Source organism: Bos grunniens, chromosome 15 (genome assembly GCF_055505025.1).
Source record: "Bos grunniens cultivar Pamir isolate PY7600 chromosome 15, Bosgru_T2T1.0, whole genome shotgun sequence".
Taxonomy (NCBI): domain Eukaryota; kingdom Metazoa; phylum Chordata; class Mammalia; order Artiodactyla; family Bovidae; genus Bos; species Bos grunniens.
The window spans coordinates 16927308-16950878 of record NC_141179.1 but is presented as its reverse complement, the minus strand read 5'-3'; the positions used below and the strand labels follow the sequence as shown (position 1 = coordinate 16950878).

The 23571-nt window shown below is 39.4% G+C and overlaps 1 protein-coding gene across 2 annotated transcripts in view; it reads right to left on the bottom strand.

Annotated features, from left to right (window-relative positions):
* Positions 1-23571, bottom strand: part of GUCY1A2 (guanylate cyclase 1 soluble subunit alpha 2) — a 479090-nt gene that overhangs the window by 389193 nt on the left and 66326 nt on the right. For both annotated transcript variants that reach the window (XM_086339009.1, XM_086339010.1), the window contains exon 3: positions 3486-3607. In XM_086339009.1, the coding sequence (XP_086195135.1) occupies positions 3486-3607 (122 nt within the window). The remainder of the gene's footprint in view (positions 1-3485; positions 3608-23571) is intronic.

The following is a 23571-nucleotide window of genomic DNA, read 5'->3' as shown; positions in this document are numbered from 1 at the left end:
GGCAAGAACACTGGAGTGGGTTGTCATTTCCTTCTCCAATGCATGAAAGTGAAAAGTGAAAGTGAAATCGCTCAGTCCTGTCCAGCTCTAGCGACCCCGTGGACTGCAGCCTACCAGGCTCCTCTGTCCATGGGATTTTCCAGGCAAAAGTACTGGAGTGGGGTGCTACTGCCTTCTCCTGAGGGTATAAACCACTCTGGAATGTGCACATTTCCAGGGAGTCCTAGGGAAGAAGCAATGGAAAAATGAATGGGAGAGGCATAACTGGTCCTCTGTAACAATCTTTCTCCTTCTCTTCAGGTTTCTCTTTTTATCCCATGCCATTCACTAATCTCAAACTTTAACCTGAAGAGCCAGTAAATGGTCAAACTAGAGTTTATACCAAGTCGATAGAGATGGTCATTTTGAAAGGACAAAAAATTTGCTATTCTGATCATATTTTCTGACCTATGACTTTAAATGTTTTTCATGACATGTGAAATATAAATAACATTCATATGAGTGAATAAACACAATTCTAGTCTCCACCATGTGTGTGTATTCGTCGCTCAGTCCTGTCTGACTCTTTGCAACCCCATGGACAGTAGCCTGCCAGGCTCCTCTGTTCATGGAATTCTGCAGGCAAGAATACTGGAGTGTGTAGCCATGCCTTTCTCCAGGGGATCTTCCTGACCCAGGGATCAAACCTGGGTCTCCTGAATTAGCAAGCAGATTCTTTACCATCTGAGCCACAAAGTAAACCCCAGTCTCTACTATATTCTCTAATATGTTAAGACAGTGAATGAAATATGTATCCCCTGATTTCAACTCACCAATATTCTAACCAGACTACCCAAAGCTGGTAAATATAAATCATAGATTTGTAAAACTGTCCTCTGGCATGCATAGAGAAGAGTACCAGGTAACAACATTTTTCTTTAGTTGAAACTATTTCTCCATGCTAAACTCTCCAACTCAAAACAGGTTCATTTTCTTTATGGTGTTTTTCTTTCCAATGAGTTAATCAGTTCTTACCTTTGCATAATCATTGCACAAGAGACTTTAAATGTAATTTTTTTAAAAAGGTAAGATCTAAGCAAACCAAGGTTAATCCATACTTCAGTCACTTGTTAAAAATAAAGCTTTCATTGAATATGACTAGTAAAGCTGCTATTTTTGTTTTTAGTCTATATTTCAAGAATAATGAAAGGACATTATTCAAGAGAACAGCTACAGTTTAGGCACATGCCAGCATCTAGTGAACAGGTCACAGTCATTTATAAGATTGTGCTTTATACATTTTAAGAACTACCCATCATTGCTTGCGGGGAAAAAAGTCAGACTTAATATCTCTGTTTTAGAAAAATCTAATGGTAATGAAAATCTCAACGCTGTTACACAGTCCCCTTCTAAATTATACTTACTTATTTAAAAACTACTCCTTCCCTAATATCATCAGGCAGCATACTGCCTATGTTGTTTTCACTCACTCACTTGATCTACCTCATGGCAACTTCTGAAAGGCAACCAAACTGAGCTAGGCCTACAGTATCACCTGGGTGCGTGTGCTCAGTTGCTTCAGTCACGTCTGACTTTTTGCAACTCTATGGACTGTAGCCCGCCAGGCTCTTCTGTCTGTGGGATTCTCCAGGCAAGAATTCTGGAGAGGGCTGCCATGCCCCCTTCCAGGGGATCTTCCAGGCCAGGGATCACGCCTGCATCTCTTATGCTTTCTGCATTGGCGGGCGGGTTCTTTACCACTAGTGCCACCTAGGAAGCCCCAACAGAGCTGGGTGTCACCTGGTGGTGACACTGGTGGTTATTGCAACAAATTATCTAACTAAAATTTCTTGTAGGAATTGTGTACACTTATGTGCAAGTTATAGTTAGAGTCTTTAGTAATTCTTACATATTCTTCATCTTGTACACCTTTTACTCCCTCTAATAGAAATTCTCAAAGTGGGGAACATAAGGAAAGGAAAGGAGATGTGAGGTTCAGGCAATCATTTAGAACTGGCAAGTAAAGAACATTTTTTCAATATAATAAACATCGCTTGGCCAAGATTCTGATGTATTCCTCATAGTCGGACACCATCTTACCCCATTAATTCAAAAAATCACAATGCATCAAAAGTAATTGATATTGCTTATGAGAGAGTGCTGGGAAATACAGAATCAGAAAACTATAAACAGTTCTTGGGTGATACCCAACCCCATCCCACTCTCAACCCTTATCTTCTCCAATAATAATGTTTGTCTGGGTAGCATTTCACCCATGCAGTTGCACTAAGATCGACATAAGTAAATCTTTGGCCTTCCTTTTCATTGCCCAATACTATCTTGGACAAGCCACTTAGAACTCTATGCTTCCCTCACAAAAGTTTCATATTCTTATTATAATATTTTATGTTTAAGAAAGTTACCCAGGAAGAAAACATAGTCAGTGTGTAGCTGTAGTCCCAGTTTGAGTGTTAAAGCTAGGTGTGCCTCTCATATGTTTATAAAACTCTGGTAAACTCATGAGCTGAGGTCACTTGAAATCTGTTTGTAGGAGGGACTCAGATGTCTCCAGGGAAAGCACTTACCCTAAAGGGAAAGAAAGGGAAGCAAGTTTTCCCTAGTCTGCAAAATCTGATTCTGAAAGAGAGGTGATTCTGAGTTTTATATGGAGTCAGTCATTAAGATTTGCTGTTCCCCACTACCACTCCCTACAACTCCAGGGATTTCTGTCTGAGTCATAAGACAAAAAGACAACACAAAAAAACACTGAAAGAGGTATATTTCCCCCAAAAAAACTCTGTAAGATATTAGAGCAAAAGGGATTCCTGCTATGTTATCTACTTTGCATATAATAAAATGTAGCTCTCACACACCAAGAACTTTAGATCACAAGATAGTGCATCTCACTTACGGTACCTTATGGCCGCATGAATCCGTGCAGTATAACAGTAATCCTTACTGTGGTGGGAGCTTCTAAAAACAGCCTTATATCATAAATATTAGTATTTTGAAGATAGACACTCCTCAACAAGTAGAACACAGAGACTTCCATGGATGATCTGCTTCACTGCCTTTGAGTTGCAGAGCCTACTATGAGTACATGTGAACCACCCTCCAGCACCAACCAGGCTTTCCAGAAATAATGAAATAAATAATAAGAATAAAGCAAAAGCCTTGAGAAAAGAGGAAGATCTCCAGTTTCAACTGAGAGTCAGAGAAATATGGATTACAGGAGGCTAATAATACTAACATATGAATATCTAGAAAAGTTTACTTGGAATGTGTTTTTAACATTATATTTTCCAATCTCTGAGTAAATGGCATGCAGGTAACTTTCATTTAAACATCATCAGAAGTATTGGAATTAAATCACTTAAAGACAAGGTCCTGGTCTCAGTTCACCATAGTCTTCAAATCTCTCTTTAGTGAAACTGAAACACTCTTTTCCTTTCCTCTCCTCCCCTCACTCATTCTCTCTCAATCTTACAAACATATGGTTACTATACCGAGTACATTAGCAGTACACTGAAGAATTCCTGAGACCTCTTCAATGTCCTCTTTGTTGGAATGGTCTGCATAGGAGCATCTGTTAGAGATATTGTAGAAATTCTTTTCCGTATCCCTGTAACTAAGAAGAAAACAAAATTAGCATACAGAGAAAATTTTTAAAGCCTCTGCAAATGCATTCCTATACATATACAAAAGCATATGTAGTTTATACTCTTGGCTTGATGATATTTGAAAATCACTGAAGCTTTAAAACATAATATCTGGCATAACCCATCATTAATATTAGCATAAGGAATGTGGACTTGGAACTGGAAGCAATTATTAATAAGAAAACAACATGTTAAAAAAAAAATGGTGAGAACCAGAAAATATATCAGATTGTATAGCTAATGTTTCTTTAATTGAGTCCTCTGCAGACACTGGCAATTTGTTTCTACAATGAATTTTCCTGGAAAAAGAATAATTAACCATGATAATTTGCATTGGCACTAACCGTGTTGAAAGTAAACACATCTTAACTTCTATCACAGTCAAGAAGATAGAAGTATGGTGCATGGATAACAAGCAAACAAAGTGTTTGGTCTCTGACAGAATTTGAATCACAGTCTTACCTTTATCTGTGAGACTTTGGGCAACTTATATTATCTCTGTTAGTCTAACTTTCCTCCTTATAAAATGGAGGTAACTCCTAAATTTCTTATGAGGACTGAAAGATAAAATGCCTGCATCGACTGAAACTTTTCCAGTTTCCTTTGAATTAAAGCTAAGGCACCAAAGCTGCAGACAACAGTGGTCAGGGTCAAATGCCCTAATATTCCAAAACAGTAGCCAAGAAGACCAGACATCACCTTCAGAAATTAAGAAGTGACTAAGTGTCACTATCACCTCACCATCAGCATACAAAAGCAAAGGAATAGGAACAGTTTAAAAGAAAATAATCAGAAGAATGAGTTAAAATAATTAGGAGAGTACAGCTGTTCTCCCCATCACACCCTCATACAAACACAAGTAAATGAGAGAAGGAGAATGTTCCCTGCAGAAACCCAGTTGGTGAAAGAGGGATTCACTCTGATAGAGACTGAAGGTTAAGTCCCTCATTAAATATCTGCTGCTGCTAAGCTGCTGCTAAGTCACGGCAGTCATGTCTGACTCTGTGCGACCCCATAGACGGCAGCCCACCAGGCTCCCCGTCCCCGGGATTCTCCAGGCAAGAACACTGGAGTGGGTTGCCATTTCCTTCCCCAATGCATGAAAGTGAAAAGGGAAAGTGAAGTCGCTCAGTCGTGTCTGACTCTTAGCGACCCCACGGACTATAGCCCACCAGGCTACTCCGTCCATGGGATTTTCCAGGCAAGAGTAGGAGTGGGGTGTCATTTCCGAGGTGGTGCAATTTCTGAACATCCTGATATATCTGAATGGAAGAAGAAGACTCCAGAGAGACTTACCTAGGGAAAATAAAGCCATCCTGATATATCTGAATGGAAGAAGAAGATTCCAGAGAGACTTATCCAGGGAAAATAAAGCCAAACTGGGATTTGCCTACAGTCATACCATTTAATAAGGTAAAAAAAAAAAAGAAAACATGAGTTTCTCATGGGTTAGGGAAATATCACTAAAGAAAGGTGAGCTGGGGGGGTGTCCCATCCTTATTGCTTTCCCAAACTAGAAGCTGCAGCCAGGGGCAGGGATACCACTAGCAAGACTGTGGAATGAAATCCACAGAGCCAAGAACCAGGGAATCTGAGGCAGTAAAGGCAGAGCCTGTATACATATCTCCCTGAGGGCATCACAGCCAAGAGAGGATTATTATAACCACCAGTGAAATGAACAAAGGTTCTACTATTTTCCATTTTATTCATGCCTTTCCAGGTGGCTCAGTGGTAAAGAATATAGGAGACACATGTTTGATCCCTGGATATGGAAGATCCCCAGGAGGGGATCTGGCAACCCACTCCAGTATTCTTGCCTGGAAAATCCCATGGACAAAGGAACCTGGCAGGCTACAGTCCATAGAATCACAAAGAGTCAGACATGACTGAGTGACTAAGTACGATAAAACACATCAGAAGAGAAAAGGAATCAGAAAGGATTGGCCTAAAGCAGAGGATTCAATAATACATGACATCACCTCTACATTGGATTCCAAGTTTCTCACCAAGGCCTGACCCAGGCAGAGAGGGACAGAGAATTAGATAGGATATGAGACTGAAGATTTGATTTGGTCCGGAGTGGACTTTATACTCCCTGAAATTACTTGGAAAACAGAGCAATCTTCTCCCAATCTAGTGTCAAAGAGGGCTTATTCTAGCATGTTTGAAATGATTGGAGAGAAAAGATAAAAGGGCTTAATGTTTCTACACCTCACTAAGATTAGATTCCAGTAAACCAGTTAAGAAAAATGCTTACTACAGTTTCTAGAATGCAGGAGTTACTCAGTAAAAGGTGGGATGGGGAGCACAGTCATTAAATGCAGACAAATACAGGTTCATTTTTAAATCAAACTCCACCATTTTAATGAGTGACTTTAAACAAAATATATATTCTCACAATCTCAATTTCCTCATCTTTAAAAAAAATGAAGTTAATACAATGATCCTATGAATTAGATTGTTAGTATTAAATAAAATACAAAGTACCCCATTTGTGTGTGCTTAGTCATGTCCAGCTCTTTGTGATGCTATGGACTGTAGCCTGCCAGGTTCCTCTGTCCATGGGATTATCCAGGCAAGCATACTGGAGTGAGTTGCCATTTCCTCCTCCAGGGGATCTTCCCAACCCAGGGATCTTCCCAACCAAGGGATTGAACTTGTGCCTCCTGCATTGGCAGGTGGATTTGTTACCACTGAGCCACCTGGGAAGCCAATAAAGCACCCCGTATATTACTCCAAAAACAGACAGCAATCAGTAAATATTATCTTTTATTTAACTTATTGTTTTTATTCACTAAGATACATTGTCTATGTAAATAAATCAAAAAGAAGCTAGATGACTTTTTAGATAAAATAATTTACAGCCACAAAATCTGACCATGACAAACTTATGATATTGATATAATATTAAGTAATATCACTGAAGTTAGTTAAACAGAATAATCAGGGTTAACTCACCCTTATTTTCACTTCTAATATTCTACAGAAATTATTGTAGCTTAATCTTTATTCAAGGGAAGAGAAGAGTTGACTCATTAGAAAAGACCCTGATTCTGGGAAAGATTGAGAGTAGGAAAAGGTAGCAAGAGAGGACAAGATGGTTGGATGGCATCATCAACTCAGTGGACGTGAGTTTGAGCAAACTCCGGGAGATAGTGGAGGACAGGGAATCCTGGTGTGCTGCAGTCCATGGAGTCATAAAGAGTCAGCATGACTGAGCAACTGAAAAACAGTTCACTATATACATACCTCTGTGTACATACCATTAAGGTACAACACATTCGTTTATTCACACTTTTCCATTCCCACCCCCCAACAAAAACTGTTAGTTCTTCCTACATACCAAGCATTTACAAAGATACAATTACATATAATAGAAGTAAACAAGATAAATAACAAAATACAGAAATAATTAAGATAATATAAGCTAATGATAAGCACTATAAAAAGAGATAATATAGAATAATGTAGTAGAAAATCCTTGGGGTAGAGATTGAAGTAGGTGATCGAGGAATACTTCAGATTGATTGTCTTGTCTTCCTCGGGATATGAGATTTAAACACAGACTTACCTGTATAAAGAATAATCCATGCAAACATTTGAGGATAGAGCATTTCAGGAATGTGCAAAATCCTTGAGGCTAAGCAAACTTGGCATAGTAGAGAAACAAACAGAAGGCTGGAAATGGCTGGAGTAGACTGAAACGTGGGAAGTAGAATACTATGAAATCAGAGGGGTAAGCAGAGGCCCAGAGCACAGGAAGAGCTCAGATTTTATTCTATCACAGTACATTATTGTATGGTTTTTAATGATCCCTGAACCAGCTGCATCAGAGTATTTGGGAACTCCTTAGAAATATCAATTCTTGAGCCCCAGGGCTTCCCTGGTGGCTCAGATGGTAAAGAATCTGCCTGCAATGTGGGAACACTGGATTCAATCCCTGAATCAGAAAGATCAGAAGGAAATGGCAACCCACTCCAGTATTCTTGCCTGGAGAATTCCATGGACAAGGGACCCTGTGGGCTGCAGTCCATAGAGTCACAAAGAGTCAGACACGACTGAGTGACTAACACTTTCACTTTCAGATATGCTTAATCAGAAACTAGAGGAGTAGAAACCAGAAAACTATTAACAGAGTGGAACCTCTCTCTCAAGAGACGATGGTGACAGTGGAGATCAAGAGGTGAAGATTTATTACACTGCATGAATAAATTATTTAAGCACTTATTCTCCCAACTTGAATGATGTCTATGTATGAATAAATGAACAAATGAATGAATAAGTTGAGTCACAGAAATGTTTAAAGATAAAGTGACTGAAGTACTGAGAGGTTATTTTACTTCCTAACAAGAGCCTCCATCAGCTACTCCCTCCCAATCCTCCATCTGTCTGATCCTTTGAACAGCTGCTCACTGCATTCAAGTCTAGGTCTCACAGACTAAAAAAGCCTTAGAGAGTTCCTATGGGCTACTGGTATTTTAAAAATTCGTCAAGGAGCAAGATTATACAATCCTAGAGCTCTGATAAATAGCACAGACCCAAAGGCAGAATACTAAAACAGAGAAAAAGGATAGGAAAGTTAGAAGTTAGAGACTGAACTAAAAATTAAAAAGAAAATGGCTAGCTCCTACTCTCTGTTATCCACTTTGATTTCTCATCCCAATTAAAGGCACCTAAAAACTGAATTACTTCAGCTGCCTAGACTAGCTTTAGGCAAAGCACAATTTCAGAAATTAGGGAGGGAGATTGGTTCAAGACAATGGAATAGAAGGACGTGTGCTCATATTCTTCTGCAAGAGCACCGAAATAGCTATTTAACAACCATTGACAGGAGAATGCTGGAACCCACACACAAAAAAAGATAGTCCATATCCAAAATCAAAGAAGAAGCCACAACCAGATGGTAGAAGGAATGCAAACACAATAAAATCAAACCCTATGTTTGCCAAGTGGGCAACCAACAATCTCGAGAACAATAATACCAAGGAAGTTCTCCCACTGTTGTGAAGGTTCTGTGCCTCATATCAGGCTTCCCAGCCTGGGGATCTGGCAAACAGACTGGGAATCCTCAGGGAGTCTGACTTTGAAGACTAGTGGGATTTGATTACAGGACTTGCACAGGACTTGGGGAAATAGAGACTCTACTCCTGGAGAGCACAAACAAAACCTGTGTGCACTAGGACCCAGGGGAAAGGAACAGTGACACAACAAGAGACTGAGCCAGATCAACCTGTGAGTGTTTGAGGACCTCCTGCAGAGGCACGGGTGGGAAGTGGCCTGCTATGGGGACAGGGGCACTGGCAGCAGCAGTCCTGGGAGATGCATCTTGGCATAAATCCTCACGGAGGTTGCCATTAGCCCTACCATAAAGTCTCCAGAATGCAGAACTGGGTGGCCTCAAGTCAAACAACTAACAGGGAGGAGTGTGATCCACCTATCAGAAGACAATAAGATTAAAGCTTTACTGACCAAGGCCCTGCCCACCAGAGAATGAACCAGTTTTTCCACAGCCAACCCTCCCATCAGGAAGTTTGCACAAGCCTCTTATTCTCATCCACCAGAGGGCAGAGAGAAGAAACAAGAACTATAAGCCCACAGCCTAAAGAATGAATACCACAATCACAGAAAGCTAACCAAAATGAAAAGAAATAGAATTATGTTCCAGATGAAGGAAAAAGATAAATCTCCAGAAAAACAATTAAATGAAGTGCAGATAGGCAACCTTCCAGAAAAAGTATTAAGATTAATGGTAGTGAAGATGATCTGCTGCTGCTAAGTCATCTTGTCCGACTCTGCAACCCCATAGACGGCAGCTCACCAGGCTCCACCGTCCCTGGGATTCTCCAGGCAAAAACACTGGAGTGGGTTGCCATTTCCTTCTCCAATGCATGAAAGTGAAAAGGGAAAGTGAAGTTGCTCAGTCGTGTCCGACTCTTAGCGACCCCATGGACTGCAGCCTACCAGGTCCTCCGTCCATGGGATTTTCCAGGCAAGAGTACTGGAGTGGGTTGCCATTGCCTTCTCCAGAAGATGATCTAGGATCTCTGAAAAAGAGTGGAGAAGATGCAAAAGATGTTTACCAAACATTTCTAAAGAACAAAGAAACAAAGATAAACAATACATTTCAATTCAGTTCAGTTCACTCAGTCGTGTCCAACTCTTTGCGACCCCATGAATCACAGCACTCCAGGCCTCCCTGTCTATCACCAACTCCCGGAGTCCACTCAAACTCATGTCCATCAAATTGGTGATGCCATCCAACCATTTCATCCTCTGTTGTCCCCTTCTCCTCCTGCCCCCAATCCCTCCCAGCATCAGGGTCTTTTCCAATGAGTCAACTCCTTGCACGAGGTGGCCAAAGTACTGGAGTTTCAGCTTTAGCATCAGCCCTTCCAAAGAACACTCAGGGCTGATCTCCTTTAGAATGGACTGGTTGGATCTCCTTGCATTCCAAGGGACTCTCAAGAGTCTTCTCCAACACCACAGTTCAAAAGCATCAATTCTTTGGTGCTCAGTCTTCTTCACAATCCAACTCTCACATCCATACATGACCACGGGAAAAACCACAGCCTTGACAAGATGGATCTTTGTTGGCAAAGTAATGTCTCTGCTTTTTTAATATGCTGTCTAGGTTGGTCATAACTTTTCTCCCAAGGAGTAAGCATCTTTTAATTTCATGGCTGCAGTCACCATCTGCAGTGATTTTGGAGCCAAAAAAATAAAGTCTGACACTGTTTCCACTGTTTCCCCATCTATTTCCCATGAAGTGATGGGACCAGATGCCATTATCTTCGTTTTCTGAATGTTGAGCTTTAAGCCAACTTTTTCACTCTCCACTTTCACTTTCATCAAGAGGCTTTTTAGTTCCTCTTCACTTTCTGCCATAAGGGTGATGTCATCTGCATATCTGAGGTCACTGATATTTCTCCCAGCAATCTTGTTTCCAGCTTGTGCTTCTTCCAGCCCAGTGTTTCTCATGATGTACTCTGCATATAAGTTAAATAAACAGGGTGACAATATACAGCCTTGACGAACTCCTTTTCCTATTTGGAACCAGTCTGCTGTTCCATGTCCAGTTCTAACTGTTGCTTCCTGACCTGCATACAAATTTCTCAAGAGGCAGATCAGGTGGTCTGGTACTCCTATCTCTTTCAGAATTTTCCACAGTTTATTGTGATCCACACAGTCAAAGGTTTTGGCATAGTCAATAAAGCAGAAATGGATGTTTTTCTGGAACTCTCTTGTTTTTTTGATGATCCAGAGGATGTTGGCACTTTGATCTCTGGTTCCTCTACCTTTTCTAAAACCAGCTTGAACATCTGGAAGTTCACAGTTCACATACTGCTGAAGCCTGGCTTGGAGAATTTTGAGCAGGAGCTAGCATGTGAGGTGAGTGCAATTGTGTGGTAGTTTGAGCATTCTTCGGCATTTCCTTTCTTTGGAATTGGAATGAAAACTGACCTTTTCCAGTCCTGTGGCCACTGCTGAGTTTTCCAAATTTGCTGGCAAATGGAGTGCAATACTTTCACAGCATCATCTTTCAGGATTTGAAATAGTTCAACTGGAATTCCATCACCTCCACTAGTTTTGTTTGTAGTGATGCTTTCTAAGGCCCACTTGACTTCAAATTCCAAGATGTTTGGCTCTACGTGAGTGATCACACCATCATAATTATCTGGGTTGTGAAGCTCTTTTTTTTTTTTTTTTTTTTATTTTATTTTTAAACTTTACAATATTGTATTAGTTTTGCCAAATATCGAAATGAATCCACCACAGGTATACCTGTGTTCCCCATCCTGAACCCTCCTTCCTCCTCCTTCCCCATACCCTCCCTCTGGGTCGTCCCAGTGCACCAGCCCCAAGCATCCAGTATCATGCATCGAACCTGGACTGGCAACTCGTTTCATACATGATATTATACATGTTTCGATGCTATTCTCCCAAATCTCCCCACCCTCTCCCTCTCCCACAGAGTCCATAAGACTGATCTATACATCAGTGTCTCTTTTGCTGTCTCGTACACAGGGTTATTGTTACCATCTTTCTAAATTCCATATATATGCGTTAGTATACTGTACTGGTGTTTTTCTTTCTGGCTTACTTCACTCTGTATAATAGGCTCCAGTTTCATCCACCTCATTAGAACTGATTCAAATGTATTCTTTTTAATGGCTGAGTAATACTCCATTGTGTATATGTACCACAGCTTTCTTATCCATTCATCTGCTGATGGACATCTAGGTTGCTTCCATGTCCTGGCTATTATAAACAGTGCTGCGATGAACACTGGGGTACACATGTCTCTTTCCCTTCTGGTTTCCTCAGTGTGTATGCCCAGCAGTGGGATTGCTGGGTCATAAGGCAGCTGTATTTCCAGTTTTTTTAAGGAATCTCCACACTGTTCTCCATAGTGGTTGAAGCTCTTTTTTGTACAGTTCTTCTGTGTATTCTTGCCACCTCTTCTTAATATCTTCTGCTTCTGTTAGGTCCATACCATTTCTGTCCTTTATCAAGCCCATCTTTGCATGAAATGTTCCCTTGGTATCTCTAATTTTCTTGAAGAGATCTCTAGTCTTTCCCATTCTGTTGTTTTCCTCTATTTCTTTGCACTGATCGCTGAGGAAGGCTTTCTTATCTCTCCTTGCTATTCTTTGGAACTCTGCATTCAAATGGGAATATCTTTCCTTTTCTCCTTTGCTTTTCACTTCTCTTCTTTTCACAGCTGTTTGTAAGGCCACCTCAGACAGCCATTTGGCTTTTTTGCATTTTTTTCCATGGGGATAGTCTTGATCCCTGTCTCCTGTACAATGTCACAAACCTCCGTCCATAGTTCATCAGGCACTCTGTCTATCAGATCTAGTCCCTTAATCTATTTCTCACTTCCACTGTATAATCATAAGGGATTTGATTTAGGTCATACCTGAATGGTCTATTGGTTTCCCTACTTTCTTCAACACTAGAAGAAATCAAAAGCAGAATAACTGAAGCAGAAGAATGGATAATGGACCTGGAGGACAGAATGGTGGAAATCACTGCTACAAAACAGAATATATAAAAAGAATGAAAAGAAATGAAGACAGCCTAAGAGAACTCTGGGACATTAAACACACCAACATTCACATTATAAAGGTCCCAGAGGAGATGATAGAAAGAAAGAACTTGAGAAAATAATTGAAGAGATAAGAGTTGAAAACTTCCCCAACATGAGAAAAGAAATAGTTAACCAATTCAAGGAAGGGCAGAGAGTTCCAAGCAGAATAAACCTGAAGAACACATAGTAATCAAAACACATAGTAATCAAAGTGGCAAAAATTAAATAAAGACAAAGACAGAATATTAAAAGCAACAACAGAAAAAGACAAATATCACCCAATAGAAATCCCAGGTGGTTATCTCAAGCTGATTTCTCAATGGAAAGTCTACAAGCCAGAAGGGAATGGCATGATATACTCCAAGTGATGAAAGGGAAGAAACTATAACCAAGACTACTCTACCAAGCAAGACTCTCAATAAGATTTGATGGAGAAATAAAAGCTTTGCAGACATGCAAAAGTTAAAGATAATTCAGCACCACTAAAACAGTTTTACAATAAATGCTAAAGGAACTTCTCTAGGCAGTAAACACAAAAGAAGAAAAAGTTCTACAAAAAATAAACCCCCAAAAACTGACAAAATTGTAATAGTATCATACATATCAATAATTTCCTTAAATATAAATGAATTAAATGCACCAACCAAAAGACATAGGTTGGCTGGATGGATATAAAAACAAGACCCATATATATATGTTGTCTACAAGAGACCCACCTCAGGCCTATGGACAGTTATAGACTAAAAATAACAGGATGGGAGAAGGTATTTCATATAAATGGAAATCATAAGAAGGCTAAAGTAGCAATACTCACACCAGACAAAATAGACTTTAAAACAAAAACTGTTATAAGAGACAAAGAAGGACACTAAATAATGATCAAAGGTTAAATTCAAGAAGATATCACAATTAAAAATATACATGCACCCAACATAGAAGCCCCTCAATATGTAAAGAAATACAAACAAACATAAAGGTAGAAATCAACAGTAACACAGTACCAGTGAAAGACTTTAATATCCCACATTCCTGAATGGACAGATCATCCAGGCAGAAAATCAATAATGAAATACAGGCCTTAAGTGATACGTTAGACAAGTTGGACTTAGTTGATATGTATAGAACATTCCATCCAAAAGCAGCAGACTACACATTCCTCTCAAGTGCACATGGAACATTCTCCAGGACTGACCATATGCTGGGACATAAGGCTAGCCTATGCAATTTTAAGAAAACTGAAATCATATCAAGGATTTTTTTCTGATCACAATACTATAAGATTAGAAATAAACTAAAAGAAAAAAATCTCTAAGATTAAACACAAATACATGCTGGCTACATGATACACTATTAAACAACCACTGGATCACTGAAGAAATCAAATAAGAATTTAAAAATCCCTAGAGAAAAAAGAAAATGAAAGCACAACATCCAAAACTTACAGGATGCACAAAAAGTAGTACGAAGAGGGAAGTTTCCAGCAATACAATCTTATGGCAAGAAACAAGAAAAATCTCAAATAAACAACCTAACCTTAAATCTGAAACAATTAGAGAAAGAAGAACAAAAATAAAATTTAAAATCAGCAGAAGGAAGGAAATCATAAAATCAGAGAAAATAAATGAAATAGAGACAAAGAAAACAATCACAAAATCAATGAAACTAAAAGCTGGTTCTTTGAAAAAACAAATGATATTGGTAAACCTTTAGTTAGACTCATCAAGAAAAAAAAGGGAGAGGACACAAATCAGTAAAATTAGAAATAAAAACAGAGAGGTTACAATTGATTCCATAGCAATACAAAAGATTACAAGAGACTACTATGAACAACTGTATGCCAATAAAATGGACAACCTGAAAGAAATAGACAATTCTTAGAAATGTATTGTCTCCCTAGACTGAACCAGGAAGAAACAGAAAATATGAACAGACCAATCACAAGCACTGAAATTGAAACTGTGATTAAAAACCTCCCCCAAAACAAAATTCCAGGACCTGATGGCTTCACAGGCAAATTTTATCAAATATTTAGATAAGAGGGAACAGTGACCCTTCTGAAATCGTTCCAAAAAACCTGCAGTGGAGGAAAGCTTGCCAACTTATTTTATGAAGTCACCATCATCCTGATGCCAAAACCAAACAAAGATACCACACAACAAAATTTACAGGCCAATAAAACTGATGAACATAGATGCAAAACTGCTCAACAAAATACTAGCAATTCATATTCAACAGTACATTTAAAAGATCATACACCATGATAAAGTGGGATTCAACCCAAGGATGCAAGAATATTTCAACATCCACAAGCTAATCTGTGTAATACATCCATTAACAAATTGAAGAATAAAAACCATATGATCATCTCAATGATGCACAAAAAGCTTTTGACAAAATTCAGCACCCATTTATGATAACTCTCCAGAAATTGGGTTGAGGGCATAAACCTCAACATAATAAAGGCTATATATGACAAACCTACAGCTAGCCTACATCTACATACTCGATGGTGAAAAGCTGAAAGCAATCCATCTAATATCAGGAACAAGTTAAGGATGTCCAGTCTCACCTCTTTTATTCAACATAGTTTTGGAAGTCCTAGCTATAGCAATAAGAGAAGAAAAAAAAGTAAGGGGAATACAAATTGGAAAATAAGAAGTTAAACTGTCACTGTTTACGGATGACATTTTAGTATACATAGAAGATTCTGAAGATGCTACCAGAAAACTACTAGAACTCATCAATGAATTTGGTAAAGCTGTAGGTTACAAAATTAACACACAGAAATCAGTTGCATTTCTATAGACTATCAACAAAAGATCAGAAAGAGGCATTCAAGAAGCAATTCCATTTACCACTACATCGAAAATAATAAAATATCTAGGAATAAACTGACCTAATCAGACAAAAGACTTGTACTCCAAAAACTATAAGATGCTGATGAAAGAAACTGAAGAAGTCATAAACAGATAGAAAGATATACCATGTTTTTGGATTGGAATAATCAATATTGTCAAAATGCCTATACTACCTATGGCAATCTACAGATTCAGTGCAATCCTGATCAAATTACCAATAGCATCCAGTATTCTTGCTTGGAGAATTTCATGGACAGAGGAATCTGGTGGGCTACAGTCCATGGGATTGCAAAGAGTCCGACACAACTTAGCAACTAACACTTTCACTTTCAGAACAAAAAAATCTCAGAATTTTTATGGGGACACAAAAGACCCAGAATATTCAAAGCAATCCTGAAAAAGAAAAACAGAGCTGGAGGAATCAGGTTCCCCGACTTCAGACTATACTACAGTTATCAAAGCAGTATGGCCCTAGCACAAAAATAGATATACGAATCAATGGGACAGGATAGAAAGCCCGGAAATAAGCCCATGCACCTATGGTCAATTATACTATGACAAAGGAGGCAAGACTACACAATGTCGGAAAGACAGTCTCTTCAACAAATGGTACTCAGAAAATTGGACAAGCACATGTAAAAAAATGAAATTAGATCATTTCTTAACCCCATACACAATAATAAGCTCAAAATGGATTAAAGACCTAAATGTGAGACCAGACAGTATTAAACTCCTAGAGGAAAACATAGGTAGAACACTCTCTAACAAAACTCATAACTATATCTTTTTCAATCTACCTCCCAGAATAATGGAAATAAAAGCAAAAAGAAACAAACGGGACCTACTTAAACTCAAAAGCTTTTGCACAGCAAAGGAAACAATAAACAAAGCAAAAAGACAACCCACAGATTGGGAGAAAATCTTTGTAAATGATTTGACCAATAAGGGATAGGTCTCCTACCGGGGTCCAGCCCCGGTTGGATCCAGGGGTTCCCTGGCGAAAGAATAGCAAAAGGGGAGAGACAGAGGCTTGATCTAACTGGTTTACTCAGAAAGCCAATAAAACCTGTGACATCAGGTTTGCACTGACCACGGAGGCCACAGGCGCCCTCTCGAATAGCTGACGGTGCCCCGCGTTAGGCACCTTCTCGAGTGGGTCTTAGAAGCCTGGGCAGGTAAGTGGTCTCAGAGGGCCCCCACACTCCAAATTAGTCATCCTGAAGAAAGAACAGAGAAGAAAAGGAGAGAAAAGGAAACAAGAAAGAACGACATGGGGAGACCAAGCTTGATGAGCATGGCCCGCAACTTTATTTTCCAAAGTAGCTTCTATACCTTAAGTTGTGCATAGAGGATAATAGGGGGTGTAGAGTCATGCAAGGTCAGCAGTCCTTGACCCTTATCGAAGCCAGGCTTTCTTTCGGCAAACTTATCATATGCAAAAGGCTTTAGGTGATTTACATCATCTTCTGGCCAGGAGGCCTGTTAACATTTTATGACCCTTTCTTCTGAATAATGGTTAGTCAATCAGAAAACTTATTTTCTCTAAAGGTGATTATTCTAAAGTCAGGCACCACCCTCTGAAAGCATTAGATAAAGTTGCATTCCTATAGGGCAAAGGTGTGGTGGGCTATAACAAGAAAAGAATTTATTAACTCAAGGGTCCAAGGTTGTTAACACCAAAGTTACTACTTATTTTCCCTATATACCAACTATATCAATATACTCCCAAGGACACAATACAGGGGATGTGGAAACTTGGCAGCAAGTATTGGCTCAACAATGAAACCCTCCACCAGTGCTATTCTAATAATTTCTTAACTCCCTGAGAAGCTCTGCATTGTTAGAATATCTTAAGCCTCCCGTGCCTCTCATGGTTGGGAGGCTGTGAACAATTTCATGCATAGCTGTAAAGAGTCCGGAAACCTGTCAGGCAAGTTAGAAAGCTATCTGAGGGATTTGAATTGGAACACACCTATTATACCCTGGAGACTTATTAACTAGAGTTCTAAGTTGATTTTCTACAGAGAAAGGTGGTTGGGGATAGCCCCCCGCCAATGTCAGAAGAGTTGGTGAAAGTCGTAAAACAGTAAAACAGACAGATTTTGGTTTTGGGGTAGATGCTAGAGTAGATCCAGGGGGCCCCTCAAGTTCTGATTCGCCTTTGCATGTCAGGTCCTCTCCACATGACCTTTGTCATGGGTGGGAACCCCCCTGCTGGCTCCCGGCAGTCTCCAAAATTTACAAACAGCTTATGATGCTTAATAGCATCAAAGCAAACAATCCATTCAAAAAATGGGCAGAAGACCTGAATAGACATTTCTCCAGAGGACATACAGATGGCCAATAGGCACATGAAAAGATGTTCAACATCATTTGTTATTAGGGCTTCCCTGTTGACTCAGATGGTAAAGAATCTGCCTGCAATGTGGGAGACCTGGGTTTGATTCCTGGGTTGGAAAGATCCCCAACCAATAGAACTGAATGGCCACCCACTCCAGTATACTTTCCTGGAGAATTCCATATACAGGGGACCCTGGCAGACTATAGTCCACAGGTTCACAAAGAGTCAGACACGACTGAGTGGCTTCACACTAGTTATTAGAGAAATGCAAATTAAAACTACAATGAAATACTACCTCACACCAGTTAGAATGGCTATCATCAAAAAAACTCACAAACAACAAATGCTGGATAGGGTGTGTAGAAAAGGAAACCCTCCTACACTGTTGATGGGAATGTAAATTGATACAGTCTCTATGGAGGACAGCAAGGAGATTCCTTAAAAAACTTAAAGCGCTAACATATGACCCTGCAATCCCACTCCTGGGCATATATCTGGAGAAAAACATGATCCAAAAGGATATATGCACCCCAATGTTCATTACACCACTGTTGACAATATCCAAGACATGGAAGAAACCTAAATGTCCACTAAGAGAGTAATGGATAAAGAAGAAGTGGTATATACATTTAATGGAATATTACTCAGTCATTAAAAAGAATGAAATAATTCCATCTGCAGCAACATGGATGGACCCACAGTGCCATACTGAGTGAAGTATGTCAGACAGAGGAGAAATATCACATGACATCCCTTACATGTGGAATATAAAAAGAAATGATACAAAATGAACTTACTTACAAAACAGAAAGAGACTCATAGACTTAGAAAACACACTTATAGTTGCCAGAGGAAAGGGATAGTTAGGGACTTTGGGAAGGTCAAGTACACACTGCTATATTTTAAATGGATAACCAACAAAGACCTAATGTATAGCACATGGAACTCTGTTCAATGTTATGTGCCAGCCAGGATGAGAGTGGCATTTGGTGGAGAATGGATGCATGTGTATGACTGAGTCCCTTCACTGTTCGCCTGAAAGTACCATAACATTGTTAATCAGCTATACCCCAGTACAAAATTAAACGTTTAAAATTTTGGAGAAAAAGATTAGGAAAAGCACCTTCACCTCCCCCAGAAACATGTAAGATATACTTACCAGCATTTACCTTCAATTGCCTGATATCCCTTAAACTGGAAGAAACACACTCCTTTTCATGGAGTTACAACTGTGTTTCATAAAGAGGAACAACACATATGAGCAAAATGTTAAATTTAAGTGTTAGTGATCACAGATGCTCTCCGTTTTCATATGGCTAAAGGAACTTGAAAGCAGAAAGATGGACTCTAAAAGGCAAAGAGACAGTTCCTCTCATCAAGAAGCTTGCACAAGCCTCTGAGATAATTTCATCCGCTAAAGGTAAGACAGAAGAACCAAGAAGAACTACAATCCTGCAGACTCCAGAACAAAAACCACAATAAAAGAAAGTTAAACAAAATCAAAAGGCAAAAGATTATGTCCCAGATGAAGGAATAAAGTAAAACACCAGAAAAACAACTAAATGAAGAGGAGATAGGCAACCTTCCAGAAAAAGAATTCAGAATAATGACAGTAAAGATGATCCAGCATCTCTGAAAAAGAATGGAGGGAAAGATTGAGAAAACACAAGAAATGTTTAATAAGCATTTAGAAGAATTATAAACAAACAGGGATGGATAATACACAAACTGAAAAAAAAACAAACTAGAAGGAATCAACAGCAGAATTAATGATGCAGAAGAATGGATAAGTGACCTGGAAGACAGAATGGTGTAAATCTCTGCCACAATACAGAATAAAGAAAAAAAGAATGGAGAGAACCTAGAGATCTTTGAGACAACATTAAACACACCAAATTTCTCATTATAAGGGTCCAAGAAGGAGACGAGAAAGAGAAAAGACCTGAGACAATATTTCAAGAAATATAGCGAAAATGTCCATAACACAGGGAAAAAACAGTCAACAAAGTCCAGGAAGCTCACTGAGTCCTAGGCAGAATAAAAACAAGCAGGAACAGGCCAAGAAACCTAGTAATCAAACTGACAAAAATTACAGATAAAATATTAAGAGTAAAAATAGATAAAATATTAAGAAAAACAACAGAATATAATACAAGGAAATTACCATAAAGTTATCAGCTGATTTCTCAGCAGAAACTTAGCAAGGCAGAAAGGAATGGCACAATATATTTAAAGTGATGAAAGGAAAGAACATAGAACCAAAAATAATCTACCCAGTGAGGCTGCCATTCAGATTTGAGGAGAAAGCAAAAACTTTAAAGACAAGCGAAAGTTAAGAGAATTCAGCATCACCAAATCAGCTTTACAACAAATGTTAAAGGAACTCCTCTAGTCAGGAGACCCACCTCAGACTTAGGGACACATATAGACTGAAAGTGGAGGGATGGAAAAGGATATTCCATGTACCTGGAAATCAAAAGAAAACTGGAGTAGCAATTCTCATATTAGACAAAATAGACTTTAAAATAAGAATATAACAAGAGGCAAGGAAGGACACTATATTAATCAAAAGATTAATCCAGGAAGAAGACATAACAATTGTAAACACTTATGCACCCATCAGAGTAGCACCTCAGTCTCAATATGTAAAACAAATACTAATAACCATAAAGGGAGAAATCAACAGTAATCTAATAACAGTGGGGAAATTTAACACCCCCATCTTTGTCAATAGATCTCCCAGACAGAAAATTAATAAGGAAACATAGCCTTAAATAACACATTAGATCAGATTTATAGAGCATTCCATCCAAAAGCAGCACAGTGCACATTCTTCTCAAGTGCACATAGAATATTCTCCAAGATTGACCACAAGGCCAGCCTATGTAAATTTAAGAAAATTGGGATCATATCAAGCATCTTTTCTGATCACAATACTATGAGGTTAGAAATAAACTATGAGAAAAAACACGAATGGAGGCTAAAATATGCTACTAAATAACCAATATATCACTGAAGAAATCAAATAGGAAATCAAAAAATTACTACAGGCAAATAAAAATGAAAGTAGAATAATCCAAAACCTATGGGATGCAGCAAAATCACTGTTAAGAGGGAAGTTTACAGCAATAAAACCTCACCTCAAGAAACAAGGAAAATCTCAAATAAACAATCTAACCTTACCCCCAAAAACAACTAGAGAAAGAAGAACAAATAAAATCTAAAATTAATAGAAGGAAAGAAAACATAAAGATCAGAACAGAAACAAAGGAAACAGAGACAAAGGAAACAATTGCAAAGATCAATGAAACTAAAAGCTGGTTCTTTGAAAACATAAACTAAAGTGATAAACCTTTAGCCTGACTTATTAGGAAAAAAAGGGAAAGGAATTCAAATCACTAAAATGAAAAATGATTAAAAAAAAAAAAAAAACGTTACAACCAACACCATAGAAATACAAAGGATCATAAGAGATTACTACAAGCAACTGTATGCTAATAAAATGGACAACCTGGAAGAAATTGACAAATTCTTAGAAAGGTAGTCTCCCAAGACTGAATTAAGAAGAAATAGAAACTATAAACAGACTAATCACAAAAACTGAAATTGAAACTGAGATTTAAAAACTCCTGGAGGTAAAACCAAGATGGCAGAGAAAGAAGACAGGGAGTTCCTGTCTCCTCACATCTAGGACACTCACCAAACTCTGGTGGGGGACCTCAAACAACCAGGCAGATGGGAGGAACCCCTGAGCAACCAGGTAGGATGTAGTGGGGAGCAAGGGGCAGGAAGAGAAGTGGAAGCTCAACAGGCCTAGCACAGGTGAGGGGTGGCTGAAGGAGTGAAGAGCAGTGGTTCAAGCATCAGAAGAGGCATGCTTGCTTCCAGATCAGTGGGGAGGGTGAATTCCTTGCTTCCAGATCATCCTCAGAGTAGGGTGAGTTAGGGAGAATACTCTTGATGTTCCCCCACCCACTTATCCCTGGGAAGTCTTTTAAGGCCCCGAGCCTAGTCCTCCAACCTCTGGGGCACTCTTGGCCCTAGTAAGTCTTCTGGGCATGAGAGTGAGCAAGGAAGGAGAAAGAGCCAAACCAGTTGGGGGAGGGTCCCCCGGGACACCCTTGGGAGGCTCCTTGGTACCTCTGTGTGACCACTCAGTCCCAAGGAGCCTCCTAAGGCTCCAGGCTGGGATCCTGCCTTGCAGGGTCCCTCAGCCTTCCAGGGCCCCTCCACACTTGAGGGCCACCTCCACACTCTGGGGCCCCCTCTGCCACTCAGGTTCCCCTCGATCACCTGGGCCCCCCTCCATCCTTCAGGGCCCCCTCCACCCGTGTAGCTCCTGTGTGCATGAATGGAGGAACTGGCCAGGTTTAGGTGGTGTCAGGATGTAAAGGAGCCAAGTCAGCTGGAGGATGGTCCCTCTGGGTTCAAGGAGCAGGGAAACTGCCAGGTATTTCCCTACTCCTTGGCCCTGAGGAGCCTCCTGAGGCCCCAGGCCTGGCCCTCCATGCTCTGAAGCCAGAGGCATTCTGAAGGCCCCATTGACTAGGCTGAGCCCGAGTTCACCCCCATCTTCACCCAGGGCTTTTTCTAGGGCATGGAATGCTGGACTCTGACACCACCGAAATCCGGTCATCACCTAAACCTTCCTCACCTAAACCCCAGCCCTCAAAAGACAAGGTTTTTTCTTCCTTCTTTTCTTTTGGTGGGAGGGGTTTGTTTTTTGCTAGTGGAGTTTACTTTCACCCTTCAGTGGTTGTTTCATAAGTAGTCTTATTTTTTCTAATTTATTTGCTAGTTTTCTGAATATTTTATTTTTATTCTATTGTTCTGCTCCCTTTTATTTTTTAAATACGATTATGCTCGTTCTTCTTTGCTACTGGAGTTCAGTTTTATCCTCCACTGCTTGTTTCATATAGTTTCTTGATTTTTTCTAATACATTTGTTAGTTTTCTAAATGTATTTTATTTTTTTCTTCTTTATTATTGTTCTGTTTCTTTTGTGTTGTTGTTGCTGCACTCTGCACCTAGCAGGATCCCAGCTCACAGGCCAGAGATCAGGCTTGAGCTCCTATTATAGGAGACATTAGTCCAAAGTACTGGAGTAACAGATAAAGTCAAGCCCCAGGAAATATGAATCAAAGTGAAGTATCCCAGAGGTCCATATCTCAACACCAAGACCCAGCTCTACGCAACAGCTTGCACATCCCATTGCTAGAAACCTGAGGTCAAATACTTGGGAAACACAGTCCCACCCATCAAAAGACAAAGGCAACAAAAAAATGGGAAAGCAAGGTAAACACCTACAATACCAAATAAATGAATAGGAAATAGGCAACCTATCTCAAAAAGTATTTAGAATAATGACAGCAAACAAGTTCAAAATAAAGTTCAAGTAAAAACCTTCAAAATAAAATGGATAAACTGCAAGAAGCATTTAACAAGGATCTAGAAGAACTAAAGAAAAAACAGTGACAAACAACACAATAACTGAAATTAAAAACACTGTAGAAGGAATCAAGGACAGAATAACTGAGGCAGAAGGCAATAACTGAGCTGGAAGATAGAATGATGTAAATAATGGCCGAGGAACAAGAAAAAGAAAAAAGAATGTAAAGAATTGAGAACAATCTCAGAGAATTCT